Source organism: Astatotilapia calliptera, chromosome 12 (assembly GCF_900246225.1).
Source record: "Astatotilapia calliptera chromosome 12, fAstCal1.2, whole genome shotgun sequence".
NCBI lineage: Eukaryota > Metazoa > Chordata > Actinopteri > Cichliformes > Cichlidae > Astatotilapia > Astatotilapia calliptera.
Window position 1 is genome coordinate 34,493,877 of NC_039313.1, and position 13,206 is coordinate 34,507,082.

The window sequence follows — 13,206 nt, forward strand, 5'->3', positions numbered from 1 at the left end:
GAGGGTCAGTTGAGGAAGTATCATCGTGTGTAGATGCTGTTCTGTTGGAGATTGAGGGCATTCGTTCTAGCAACAAGCCTGGAGCCCATGCAGGTACTTGGTCAGGGGTAGGGTGCAAAGATGGTCCATCCTGCCGCAGGAGGCCTGCGAGTGCTTATGGCAGTTTAGGTAGTGCAGTGCCAAAGTCAGAGTCAAATTGTTTCCCTCAAGCATGCAATGAGCGCCATAGCATACATAGAGAATTACTGCTATCCCAGCCAGAAGACTCAACAGTTTCCCCAATCGCTGAATCAGTGGATCATCGGGAACTAGAGGAACCAGAGGAACCAGAGGATACCTCTGAGCATAGCTCTGATATCCCAGTAGGCGCTATAGCAAGAAAACTCAGCTTTGGCTACCTTGACAGGCAGGATGGTCAAGACTGCCTGAGCACCAGCTCTTTGTCTTCTGGTCATAGTTCCAAATCTGAATCAGACATAGAAAGACCATCATCTAGTCATGGAAGAAAGCAAGAGAGGACTCGTGATGGGGAGGAACATTGGACTAATGCTGTACCAACACACAGTGGACCTATGGAATCCGTGTGGCATAGGGAAACGGCTTACATAAGGGAGCATGAAGGTGTGAGCCCTCTTTGCTGTGAAGGAGCTGGGAGCTGGGAACAATACAGTGGTGCGACGGGATATGGTACATCTGGGCAGTGTTCTAATGCAAGCTCAGAACATCTCTCTATACACTCTGGAAAGCATTACAACTCACCTGCCAGCAGTTCTAGCAGAGAGGAATGGCAGCCGCGAAGGAGGCGGCCTCAGAACCAGTCTGGGATTCATGGATCGGCAGATCCCAGTGAAAACTCCACTGTAGCATATGAATGTGCTGCTGATTTGTCCTACCCGCAAAGTTCTGGTTACCACTCAGTTGATGGGCATGATGCTGAAGCAGAGGAATCAGACTTTAGGCATTCAGCTGATCTGAGCTTTACAACAACTTGTCAAGTTGAAACGTATTTAGCATATGACGAGTCTACAGCAATGACGTGGACTGAGCCATCCTGCGTGACTGACGTCAGTAACCAAAGCTTAGGAAATCAATTCTCTCACCCTGGCAATGCAGATCCCCAAGCTGGGGGTTTCAACGTCAAACGCATAGGTAGAGCAGTACTTGATTTTAGCTCTGCCTTGCGGGGAGCGTTGCGCAAACTTGAAGCACCTGGAGCTGTGAATCCTGAAGAAGAAACAGACTTTGAAATATCAATGCCTTCAGAGCTGCCTACAACTCAGTTGCCTTCAAAACCTTTTTGCTATGAGACACAATTGGTTCAAACATCTGATATAACCCAAAAAGGTGATGTGGTTGGTGGTGATGATATTGCTTTTAGGGAAAGCATAACCAGCACTGTAGATACATTAGATACTTTCTATGTGGAGCCTATGCTTAAAGAAGCCATCAACAGCCTTACATTGGAGTGTACAGAAACTTACCAAAACCCTTTTTCTGACATTGTCCCACCGTGTCCTGAGGAACTCCCAGTCTGCCCTGACATGATTTGCAGTAGTGCTGCAAAACTGCCTCAACCTGATGGCCTTACAGAAAAACATGCAGAAACTCTTGCAGATGTGAGCCTTAAAGAAGCTCAGCTTTCACAATGTACCACTGCGGATTCACTGTCGGCCTCGGTTTTGGCTGACGAACCTGCAGCCGTGGAAGAGCAAGGGCAAACTGATGTCCCACTACCACAACAAACTAGCATGGACGCCCCTATAGTTTCTGAGGACAAATCAGAAGGAGAAGCAGCAGAGCTATCCACAGAGATCAGCCAGATGGATGAGCGCAGGCTAAAGTGTCTGAGGAGCTTTCAGCAGATTCTTCGTGAGAAGAGAGAGACCAGGCGCAGCCTTGCCAGTGTGTCCACCTTCTCTCAGGATGAGTTTGAGCAAGGTAGTCATTACATGACATTTAATGTTGGGCTCATCTGTTGTTTTATTGTATGAATTTTATTTGGTTGTACAACTTTTTCAGTATCAATGCTGGTAATGTTTCAACAGCCAATACTGGTCATTAACCGGAGAATATTGGATTTATTAAGCTGTATTCCACTCTGAGATGTGTTGTGTTAACGAAGAATTGAGCAAAAACATAGAATTTAATTGATCAAACTGATTCAGTTAATTTAACTCTTTGAGTCAGGACTGGATAAAAATATCTGATTAATTTAATTTGGGGTTTTAATCTTTTGCTTTTTTTGTGATTAGAGTAGATGAACCATTAAAATGTTTCAAATGAAGAGCGATATGAACACACTTCATCTTCTCTGTAAAGGAGAATGGGTATTTTAATTCATTCAGATGTCTCTAAATGGTAACTGAGTCATCATTTAACTTTTTTGTCAACACAAGTGTTTCTAGAAGAACAAACAGGAAAACTTTTCCTTCCCAGCTTCCTGTCATCAAAGCCTCTTCCCGTTACTGAAACTCTTTGATCTGTCCTGGCTGCAGTGCATCGTTTTCGTTGATGAAAGCTTAACCACCGGTGTCCTCTTTAAATACCCTCACCCAGAGGTTATGAATAAGCCCCAGTACCAAACGGTTCCGTTGGGTATTTACCGTACCAAATGTTTTCTGCTGGCGCTACACTTTTCTTGTCCCTTGAGAGTAATGTATCACCTGCCACTCAAGAGTCCCTTACTCCTCTAAGGCAGTGGCCATTTGCTGAATTAGAAAACATTAATTATCTCCTTGGAAAGCTAGCCTCACATTAAAGAGGAAGGAGAAGCGAAATATTAGGAGTCATTTTCATGATAAATTATACATGTTAATGAAACATTTATGACCTCAGACCTCATCTATCTGATAGCTCAGCAACTGTGCCGCTTTTAGCATTACTCAGGAATTAACAACAAAATGAGTAATCCAGGGTGTGGCATGTTATTTCACAAACTAGTCTGTGACTGTTTTCCATTTGTTTTTCTTTTTTCTTCTGTGCTGTGTTACAGATGGAAGTCAAGATGGAGATCAGGTTACTTATTTTGTGGTTTCTCCCCCATTAAAATTATAAACGCAGTATTTTTAAAGAAACTGTTCTTTCTATAATTATATTTCTGTTGTATTTATACATTTCCATCATGCTTGTGTCTATATTTAATTTTCCTTTTGCATTTATATCACTTAGATGTTCAGTTATATGTAGTTATGTATATGCAATAATGCCCGCACTGATTAGGACATAAAAGATTGGAACATGTTAGTCACTGTGGTATTTCCTTTAATACCTGTTAGAAGAAAAAACAAAAACATGGTAAATATTTGGTTTGTGTTTTCTGGGAGCACATGTTATTTGTGTTTACTGTACAAGGGGAAACCACATTAATGAGGCTCATATATGCATGACGACAATTCAGTTGATCGCAGAGTCCTGTTTGGCATGCGGTACTGAAACTCAACCAACACATTTGAGTCCCTGTGCTTCTGTCTTGTTATTTCCTTTTCACTTTCTTCTATAGCTCATGCTTGTGCATGTGCATGCACCACTGTTATGAATCCAGTAAAGCCAGACCCAGTAGCTGAACGCCTGACCTATGACATTCTTTTTCAGAGCCGAGATCAAGATGGTGACCTCAGCAAGCACCCGTGGGCCAAGCCAGGGTCAGTAAAGGTCTTCTGATGTGTGTGTGTGTTCGTTCAAGCGAGTTAGTATGATACAGTCGACCCTAGAAATTTGCAGGTGTCACGTTGCTAGAGCACCCGTGAATAGTGAAAAACTGTGAATTTTGGGTGTGGTCATAAAATGCATATAAATTCCTGTTATTATAGTTTAAACCCTTAATTTGGGCTTCAAGAAGACTGCTATGATACGAGAATGCTGGAGATGCAATCAGCAGAGATATAGAACGCCCTCAGATTGGCTACTTACAAGTCTCCGCCTCTGAGCACAGGGGTATTTCGCCATCACAAGCTACAAATTCCTCCCAAAAAGTTGCGGAGGATATTTGTGGTTTTTGTGGGTAGTTAGGCTCTAAAGAAAAATCTGCAAACGACTAAGGCCATGAACTGAAGGTATGCTGTACTGTTTTCCTTATTTAAAAACCGATCAATACATTTCCACATTCGATTGTTGTGTACAGGGGGAACACACCGTTTGGCATTGACAGCATGCCAGATCTCCGCAAGAGAAGGCCCATTCCCCTCGTTAGTGAGCTGGTAAGCAAACACTCAATCATTTTCCTTGTGACATTTTAATTTTGACCCTTTCTGACCCTAAACTTGATCAGCTAATTGAAATTAAAGACAGCCACCTTTCATACTGACTTGTATTTGAATATGCAGATGTACCAGTTTGAAAATGTCAGTCAATCGTGACTAAGCGAGCTAAACAATCTCCCACATGAGAGCAATAAAACAGGTTTATCATTTAACTACAATGATGGAGTCAAGTGTCACTGCTGTGAATAATGAACAACTCACTTAATTAAGTTTTCCCAGCTAGCATGAGTTTCATATTTGATTATATCTAAAATTATTTTGCATTTCTAATTATTGGCAAAGTGAAGGTCTAGCTATATAACTATATTCTCAAACGTCTTCACTGACCCATCCAAATCATTGAATTCAGGTGATGCAATCACTTCCACGGCCACAGGTGTATAAGATAAAGCAGCTGGACATGCAAGAGTGAGTCGCTCCCAGGAGCTCAGGGAATTCCAGCAGTGTAGTGAAATTTCCAATCTGTTAAATATTCCACAGTCAGCTGTTTGGGGTATTATGACAAAGTGAAAGTGACTGGGATCACAGCAACTCATTGTGCCGAGTGTAAAGTTTGGTGGAGAGGGGATTATGGTGTGGGGCTGTTTTCCACCCTTTAGTTCCAGTGAAAGGAACTCTTTCATTTTGGACAATTTCATGCTCTCAACATATTGGGAACGGTTTGGGGATGGACCCTTCCTGTTCCAACATGACTGTGCACCAGTGCGCAAAGCAAGGTCCATAAAGACATGGATGAGAGATTGTGGGGTGGAAGAACTTGACTGGTCTGCATGGAGTCCTGACCTAAGCCCAGTAGAACACCTTTGACTGCAAGCCAGGCCTTCTAATCCAACATCAGTGTCTGACCTTTAAATGTGCTTCTGGGAGTTTGGCCTAAAATTCCCATAAACACTCCTAATCCTTGAGAGATGCCTTCCCAGGAGAGTTGAAACTGTTGAAGCAAAAGGTGTGTCGACATATCAATTAAGTCTATGAATTTTAAGAACGGGAGGTTTTATTATTGGTTAGTTAACAGTATTTTTACCGTATGCACCAAAACAGCAGTGTGAAATAAATGAATATCTGCAGCTTCCATTCCTTATCACTCAGTTGAAACGTTTGGGTTAAAGAAACTGCTGATAAATATCCGAAATAAAGTTAAGGCAGTATAGATCATAGGGGACTTAGTATGTTCATTTCCTGTTTAAGCTCCTCCCCTTTTAAGCTAACTTTCTTCTTATTGGCTGCTACCATAAACTAAAGGTTTGAGCAGCAGAGGATCAGCAAAGGAAGGGTGGGGCTTCTGTGCTCACAGCCAAAAGTGCGTCTCAAAGTTATCGTGTAAGGTAAAAAAAGCTGAATCCGTTCACAGAAGTCTGAAGGTTCAGCTTTTGGTTCACAGGGTTTACTAACCTGTGCAGTACCAATACATACAAGTCAGAAAATAAATAAAAGCATAATAGTCCCCCTTTCAGATTCATGAGCTTCAATGCTGAGCTTTGGTGGAGTACACACTGTTGGCCTGACGATGGTCACCAAAGCAACCGTTGCTCTCATTTGCTTGTTTTTTTTCATGTACCCATTGCACAAATATGTATTACGGGGATTTTCCAATGTGTTGTTTTGTCTAGTGCATAGTTTTTGTTTCTCTTTGTGACTGTGGTGCACGAGATGTTTTGCCATAACTTTACTTATGGATTTCAGCTGTAATGACCTATTAAAGGCCTTCAGGTTCTAAAGTGGCAATTAAAAAAAACTGATGCAAGAGTTGTACGTACTACAATCACCTGATTTGATTCTTAAAGATTGATAATTTGCAGGTACATGCTTGAAATAGCACTGTACAGCAGCGATCACTGGGTAGTAGTTTGTTTGCAAGCAGTGAATTGTTGGTTTCAGGGTAAAAGCTGCTGGTCCTCTCAGAGGGGAACCTGTTTGTTTTGTCTCTAACCTTTTCTTTCTTCTTGTTTTCTTTCTTTGCACATGTCTCCCTGCCTTTGTCGGCCCTCAGGCTATGGTGAGTAAAAGACCAGAGATTTCAGCTGCTGTACTTTATTATTTGTTTGAGGCGCTTTGTTTCAAACTCTGCTTTGTAGCGAAGCATTTTGATCTGCTCAGTGCGAGTTTTTCTTTTGTGGGTTTTCATACATTCAGTGTGAGTGTGCACACACACGCAGCACATACGAGTCAAATATAAATCCGTTTATTTCAAAATAAGCTGACAAAACTTTGTGTGAATATTTTCAGATTGGCCTTTTTTTGAGGGGGATTTGTGTTTTCAATTAAACCGCTCCATTTTTTTTACATAACACATCCACTACTCTACAAAAACGCTAATAAATGTTAAGGTAAGTAGTGGCTTTCTCCCCTCAGTCTTCAGCTGAGTACTTTGGAGAGGCTCAGACGTAGATCCATTGGCTGCAGCTGTGAATATTCAGTCCCTGAGACTTGTTTGATTAAAGAAACTCGTCTCCTTTGATTTAAAGTGATGCTCCAGGGTGAAGGTCACTCTTTCAATGGCTGATGTGACAGATCAGGTTTGAAGGGATATAAAGATTCTTGAACAAGCTCATCTAACTTCATCAAGCTTTGTCAATTCATCAATCATAAAGAGTAAGTTTCCCAGACAGGAGATGATGCCCACGGATGAACAAGAAACTTTTCAGATGGAGCTAAAGTAGTTTGAGGATGAAACTGCAGAAACTCGGAAAGAAGAGTAAAAATGTGAACAGACAGTGGTTTGTGATGTTACCTGTAAAGAGTAAAAGTTTCAGATAAATAGAAATAAGATAATTACAAAATTGCTGCTATTTTTACAATGCAAAGCACACTTACAGCAGAGAGCTTTTTAGGAGCAACATGGTGTCCAGCCAAAGAGTAATGCAGCCAAACCAGGAAACAGGCACACATAGATACAGTGGGATGCGTATTGACTAGATGTAGTGGACTTCTGGTTCTGGCTGATTGTGATGTTATGTGGACTGAGCTGCAGCGTGCCGTATTTCCGCTTTTACTTTGATAGTCTCGTGTGCTTTGTTAGCATGTTTACTTTTCCTTCTCTTGTCACGTCCTGCCTAATTAGTTGCAGTTGTCTTTCCCTCCTGTTTCCCGTTCTCTGAGTTCTCCGATGTGTGTTTTAGTCCTCAGTCTTCTCCTGGTCGTTGTGGCGTTGTTAAGCTACACTCACTCCGTGCTGTGTTTGCTCCCTTCGTGTTCCGAGAATTCCCTAGCTCGTGTTTCCCAGTTTAGTCTCCAGTGTACAGTTTAGTTTCTAGTTTTTGTGTTTGACATTATAGTTAGCTTTTGTTAAGTTAATTTTTATGTAGCGTTAGCTACGCCCTAAGTTTAACTTTCTGTTTCCGAGTCCTGCAATTGGGCCCTTCATCCTGCCTGCCACACAGCACTCACCATGACAAATATAACTTTAAAAATTCATAAAACCTTTAAAGTGTTTTGTTTTTTTAATAACATTTGATGGCCAGTCCTGTTTTTTAAACCCTGGTGTTATTGAAATTAAAGTTATGGATCTCTTTCCATTTAGATTAGGGCTAGGTTTGCTTAGGACAGGGGTGGGCAACTCCAGGCCTCGAGGGCCGGTGTCCTGCAGGTTTTAGATCTCACCCTGGGTCAACACACCTGAATCAAATGAATAGTTCATTACCTGGAGAACTTCAGGACATGTTGATCAGGTAATTTAGCCATTTAAATCAGCTGTGATGCATCAAGGACATATTTAAAACCTGCAGGACACCGGCCCTCGAGGCCTGGAGTTGCCCACCCCTGGCATAGAATAAAATAATTGCGTTGCATCCTGTTGCTAGGACATCCTTCTACAAAAGATATGAAGATATAAATTCTAGATACTCTTTTAACCTTCCCTGCTCACAGACAGGAGCTTCCAGTCTGTGCTACTGGACCACGGACATGTTTTTATGTTTTCCAGCATCGACTGACCTCTTTTTGGCACTTTAAAGATATTTCACCTTGGGCTGTCTACCTGTCCAGTGGTATCGTATCCACTTCTATGAGCTTAGCTGTCAGAATGGATTAGGAGAAGCTGAGCATTTAGAAAGAAAAAAGAAATTTTCCAGTGAGTCACGGCTGGAGAGGGTTTAATTCTTTAAGCATGCTTGGTAATACCTTTCAGGCTGATGCACTTCAGCCAGAGAGGCTTATGTCAGAGAACTGACCATTACAGCAAATTATTGAACAGTTAGCTCTAACAGGAAAGACGATGGTGTTTTAAGAGGGCTCGCAATGACTGTTCAGAGAATTCGATAACCTCACTTCACTGATAAGTTCACACGAACACAACAAACTAGTTGAAAAATAACAGGAGGTTGTGGCACTGGCATGTGATTAATCATCAGAAAAACCGTGACTAAGCAAAAGGTCTTATATCTATCTCACATGCATGATTATAAACTGATCATACTGATGGTTCTCCTGGTTTCAGTGAATGTGACACGTATGTGAAACAGCTCATTCCACTCATATGAGCACGAATTCAGGGCTCAGTGTGATCCAATGCCAGGCTAATATTAAAGCTACGATACGTAATTACCTTTGTTAGGTTAGACAGAACCAGTGAAAGTTTGGTTTATTGATATAGATGTTTAAGACCTTGAATGTGTATATATACAATCTATACTCCAAAAAACCCTCACTCCATATAATGGGCCATTTTTGACATTGTAAATTAATTAATTTTAGCCCTTGATGTCACAAAAAGAGAGTAATAAGTATCTCTCTGTAACTGTGATCTGATTTCCCTCTCACTAATTTCCAATGAAGGAAGCTAAACTAAATACAGGCAACTAACAATCAGAAAACTCTTCATTGCACTCAATCAAAATACTGCTTCTTCAAGTGAAGAGTTTCGTAATGACTCATTCTGCAAATAAATGACTTTGATCAGTTTAACATGATGATAACTGACAGCAAGCTGCTGTGAGAGGAGTCACTGTAGGATTAAGAAATCTGTGCATGTATTTGAAGAATATTCTCAGGTGCGTCACACAAATGAGAAATGGAAACACTTTTCAGCTTTAGTGGTTTCTAACCTGTGTTCTCTTTATTTACTTCCTTTTTAGTCAATAACTTTCTTATAGTTTCACATTAAATGTAAACCAACAAGAAGCAGAAAATTAACTTAGCTTAGCACAAAGACTGGAAGCAAGGAGAACAACTTCAATAAATGTTGAAATGCTGAGAGTGAAAATGATGCAGAGAGGGGCGGAGCACAAAGCAAGCTCAACATAACCGGGCTTCCTTTGTGTTAGCAGACTCATCAAAATCCAGTAATGATATTAGCTTCGTTTTCTTGTACAAAGCTTTCAGCTTAAGGCTCCGCGTTTGACACATGATTTGAATAATCGAGTGCCGCCTACTCCAGCCAAGAACAGGTCATAGAGAGATGTGAAGGATAACGATAACATTTCCAACTGAGACACGAGAGAAGTTAATATATGATGTTTCTCTCAGAGCATCTTTAGTGCTTCTTTTTATTTCTTACAGCCGCACAACAGAGGCCTAAAATTTAAACTTGATCTTATTTTTTATATTTTTGCTCAATTTGCTGAAATTCCAGATGTGGAACAAAAACCTGAAGACCAACTGCAAAACTTGTTCTTGTGTGTGTTTTTTTTTTTTTTTTTTTTTTTTAACCAAAACTTACCAAAAGGTCAGGTTAGTGAAGATAAGCAAATTGTGGTGACCAAGAAATACAAAAAAAAGTAAAAAAGCAAGGTAAGCCAATAGTAATGAACATAAATACAGTGAATAAATACGTATAGTTGTATCATTTCAGGGTTCATAGTAAGATCTTGCAGTGTCGACAATTATCTAACAATGTTTCGCAGATTCGCTGTATTGTGAAGGAGCATCACTGTGTGGTGATGATACCGGCAGAGCAACAGCTCACATGATCCTATCTGCATTTGTTATTTTATATCTTTTTTGTACACTTAATGGTTTTCAGCACCTCCATAAACACTTAATCATAAAATGTAAATCTGTGGGCAGTTACTCCATGCCCCCCTGAATTAACCTAACCTATGACTTAACAGCCTCATATATGACATACGTGATATTCGTAGTGAATATTATCTGCTCATCTCAGAAGGTAAAACATAACCACCTTTGTGCCACTGAAAACTCTGCCTTCAGCCTCGACAAACCTGCCGAGCAAATTTGAAAGATTCCTGCTAATCGTTCATTACAAAGAGCCTCACAACTGTAGCAGTGCGAGCGTGCGTGAGGGTTCGTCCTCAAGGAGACAATACGTGAGAGTAGTGTGTTTCAGACAGTGTGCCTCAAAGACAAAAGGAGAACAAAAGCGTGTGTCGTTCTTGTGATGCTGAGCTTTCACTGCTTTCAAAGAAAAGCCCAACATCACACAAACTATTGATTTCCTGAATTTTAAAGCTGAAAGTTTTCTTTGTCTTTGTCTTTTAAACGTGTTTGTTTGCGTGTTTCTCTGTGGCTGTGAAGTCCTGATTTCTGTTTTCTCTCTCATTTCTAGTCTATGCTACAGTCCAGGAAAGCTGGACTCGCCCACACACTGGCCACACGGACCTCCCTGAAAGACGAAGAGCTTGTGAGTGGCCAAGTGCATATGCCATACAGATCAACACACACACACACACACACACACACACACACACACACACACACACACACACACACACACACACACACACACACACACACACACAATAAAGGTGTGAGTTACCTACAGGGAGACTTGTCACCTCGATGCCAGCTAATAGGGACTCACGCAGACCTCAACTTATTTTTACAAACAGTCACACACACTTTCTCACACTTTTTTCCCTCCAACTGTTTTCCTGCTGTCATTATCCTGCAGCCATATTGTTAATCTGTTTGTTGGAGATCCAATATACTGTAGGCTCTGGATTTTGCTGAGTCAACTTCAGACAGCTTCATGTTTTAATGGAGGCAGGGGCAGACTTCATGTTTGTTTATTATAGTTCATTCTGCAATTCTTTTCCATGCCTCGCCTGTGCCAAGTCATGATGGTGATTACATTATATATCAGAAGAAGCATTAATAATTAAAGTGCATAAAGTAGGTCACTGGATTTGGCAGAAAATGATACAGCAGAGGACAGGAGGAGTTTCAAAGGTTGGGATTTTCTTTTCAGAGTATAATTACACATGAAAAATTAAGAGCCTCTTATTTGGATGAAACGCAGTTTACTAGAGTCCTACAGTGTAGAAGACTTGTGCAGCTCAAGTGCAATGCTAAAAATAGACCATGCAATAAATACCGGCTCGCCTTATAACTGAGTGACTTTAGTTTTAAGGCCATAGGTTGTGTTGGTGGACTGAACCGTATTGATGGCCTCTCACCTTTTTTCCTATAATATATAAACCTTCATGAATTGTGTTGCAGACTCTTTATTTTGTTGGATTCCGATTCCAAGTTTGTTTCTCACCAATTCAGAAAGCCTAAAGGTTCATCCTGTGGCAAAAACAGTCGCAGACAAATGGAAATCAGAGGTGATAAAATCACAGAAAAGCACAAAGTGAAATCAAAAGGTCAGATCAATAAAAGTGAAAGTATTGATACAAAACAGTCATTTCTATTAGTAACTCCACTACACCAGCATCTCTACGATGGTAATTATAAAGAAAAGAATAAAGAGAGCATTAACAATAATAATGACTCACTTGCCCTCGATACAAAATTCACCAAATCAAACTGGGCTTCTTGTCAAGGTGTCCTCTGGTCTTGTATAGATTGTTCACCTCCTCCCACACTCCTCCTACAACATCAGAATTTAGTTCGTCAGAGAAAAGTCGTAGAATTTCAATCAAATTAATTGCTGTACATAATCAAAGCTCGCTGTAATTTTAAATGATACTTCCTTAAAATTACGCTGTGGTTAATTTTGACAGCTTTCCTGAATTACTTCTGCAGACCTTACTTAAATCAGACTACAGTGAACACAACTAGCTAATATATACTTTTATATAATTATGTATTACTAAGTGCGAATAGTCTTTTGTGCATTTCTGTCACTGACCTCATCGTCCTCTGTCTTGCCTTGTTATGCATCCTCGCCTTTTTGCTCCATATCAGTCTCAAAGTGTTGTCTGCTCCCTCCGTTTACTTTCTTTGGGAAATGTTTTAAAAAACCAGTCCTACTCCTCGCTTTTATGCTTCTTTCAGACGCACGTTCTCTTTATCGCTTCCTCTCTCTCTCTTTTTTCCTCCAACAGAAAAACCACGTATACAAGAAGACCCTGCAGGCTCTCATCTACCCCATCTCCTGCACCACGCCGCACAATTTTGAAGTGTGGACCGCCACCACACCCACTTACTGCTACGAGTGCGAGGGTCTGCTGTGGGGCATCGCCCGGCAGGGAATGCGCTGTGCAGAGTGTGGGGTCAAAGTGCATGAGAAATGCCAAGAGCTGCTAAACGCTGACTGCCTGCAAAGTAAGTAAAGTTATTAAACTACCTGACAGCTGAATTGTCATATTTATTATTGCTTCCTGTGAACTCGCTGCATCGCCTTCAGGAGCGGCCGAGAAGAGCTCCAAGACCGGGGCAGAGGACCGGACGCAGCACATCATCATGGCCATGAAAGACCGGATGAAAATCCGCGAGAGGAACAAGCCAGAGATCTTTGAGGAGATCCGTAAAGTGTTCAACGTCTCCAAGATGGTCCACACCCAGAACATGAAGAACATTAAACAGAGTGTGCTGGATGGCACTTCCAAGTGGTCAGCCAAGATCACCATCAATGGTATTTACTTGTTACTTCTTATTTGAAGTTAAAGACCTAAACAGTTGCCTGTTTTCTCTACAGAGACCATTGAAATGTTTACGGTAGTTTTAAACTGGAGTCCAAATGCCGCATTTCACTACAAGGCATCATTAATCTGCCTCTGCTTTTGTCTCACTTTCAGCTATTGAAAGATAAAAACACATTTGCACA

General features: G+C 41.0%; 1 protein-coding gene across 1 annotated transcript in view; it reads left to right on the top strand.

The window, feature by feature from the left end:
- unc13ba (unc-13 homolog Ba (C. elegans)) overlaps positions 1-13,206 on the top strand; it is a 182,796-nt gene that overhangs the window by 108,891 nt on the left and 60,699 nt on the right. The window contains exons 12-17 of the mRNA XM_026186060.1: positions 3,592-3,641; positions 4,121-4,196; positions 6,250-6,255; positions 10,762-10,836; positions 12,485-12,704; positions 12,787-13,014. Coding sequence (XP_026041845.1) covers positions 3,592-3,641; positions 4,121-4,196; positions 6,250-6,255; positions 10,762-10,836; positions 12,485-12,704; positions 12,787-13,014 — 655 coding nt within the window. The remainder of the gene's footprint in view (positions 1-3,591; positions 3,642-4,120; positions 4,197-6,249; positions 6,256-10,761; positions 10,837-12,484; positions 12,705-12,786; positions 13,015-13,206) is intronic.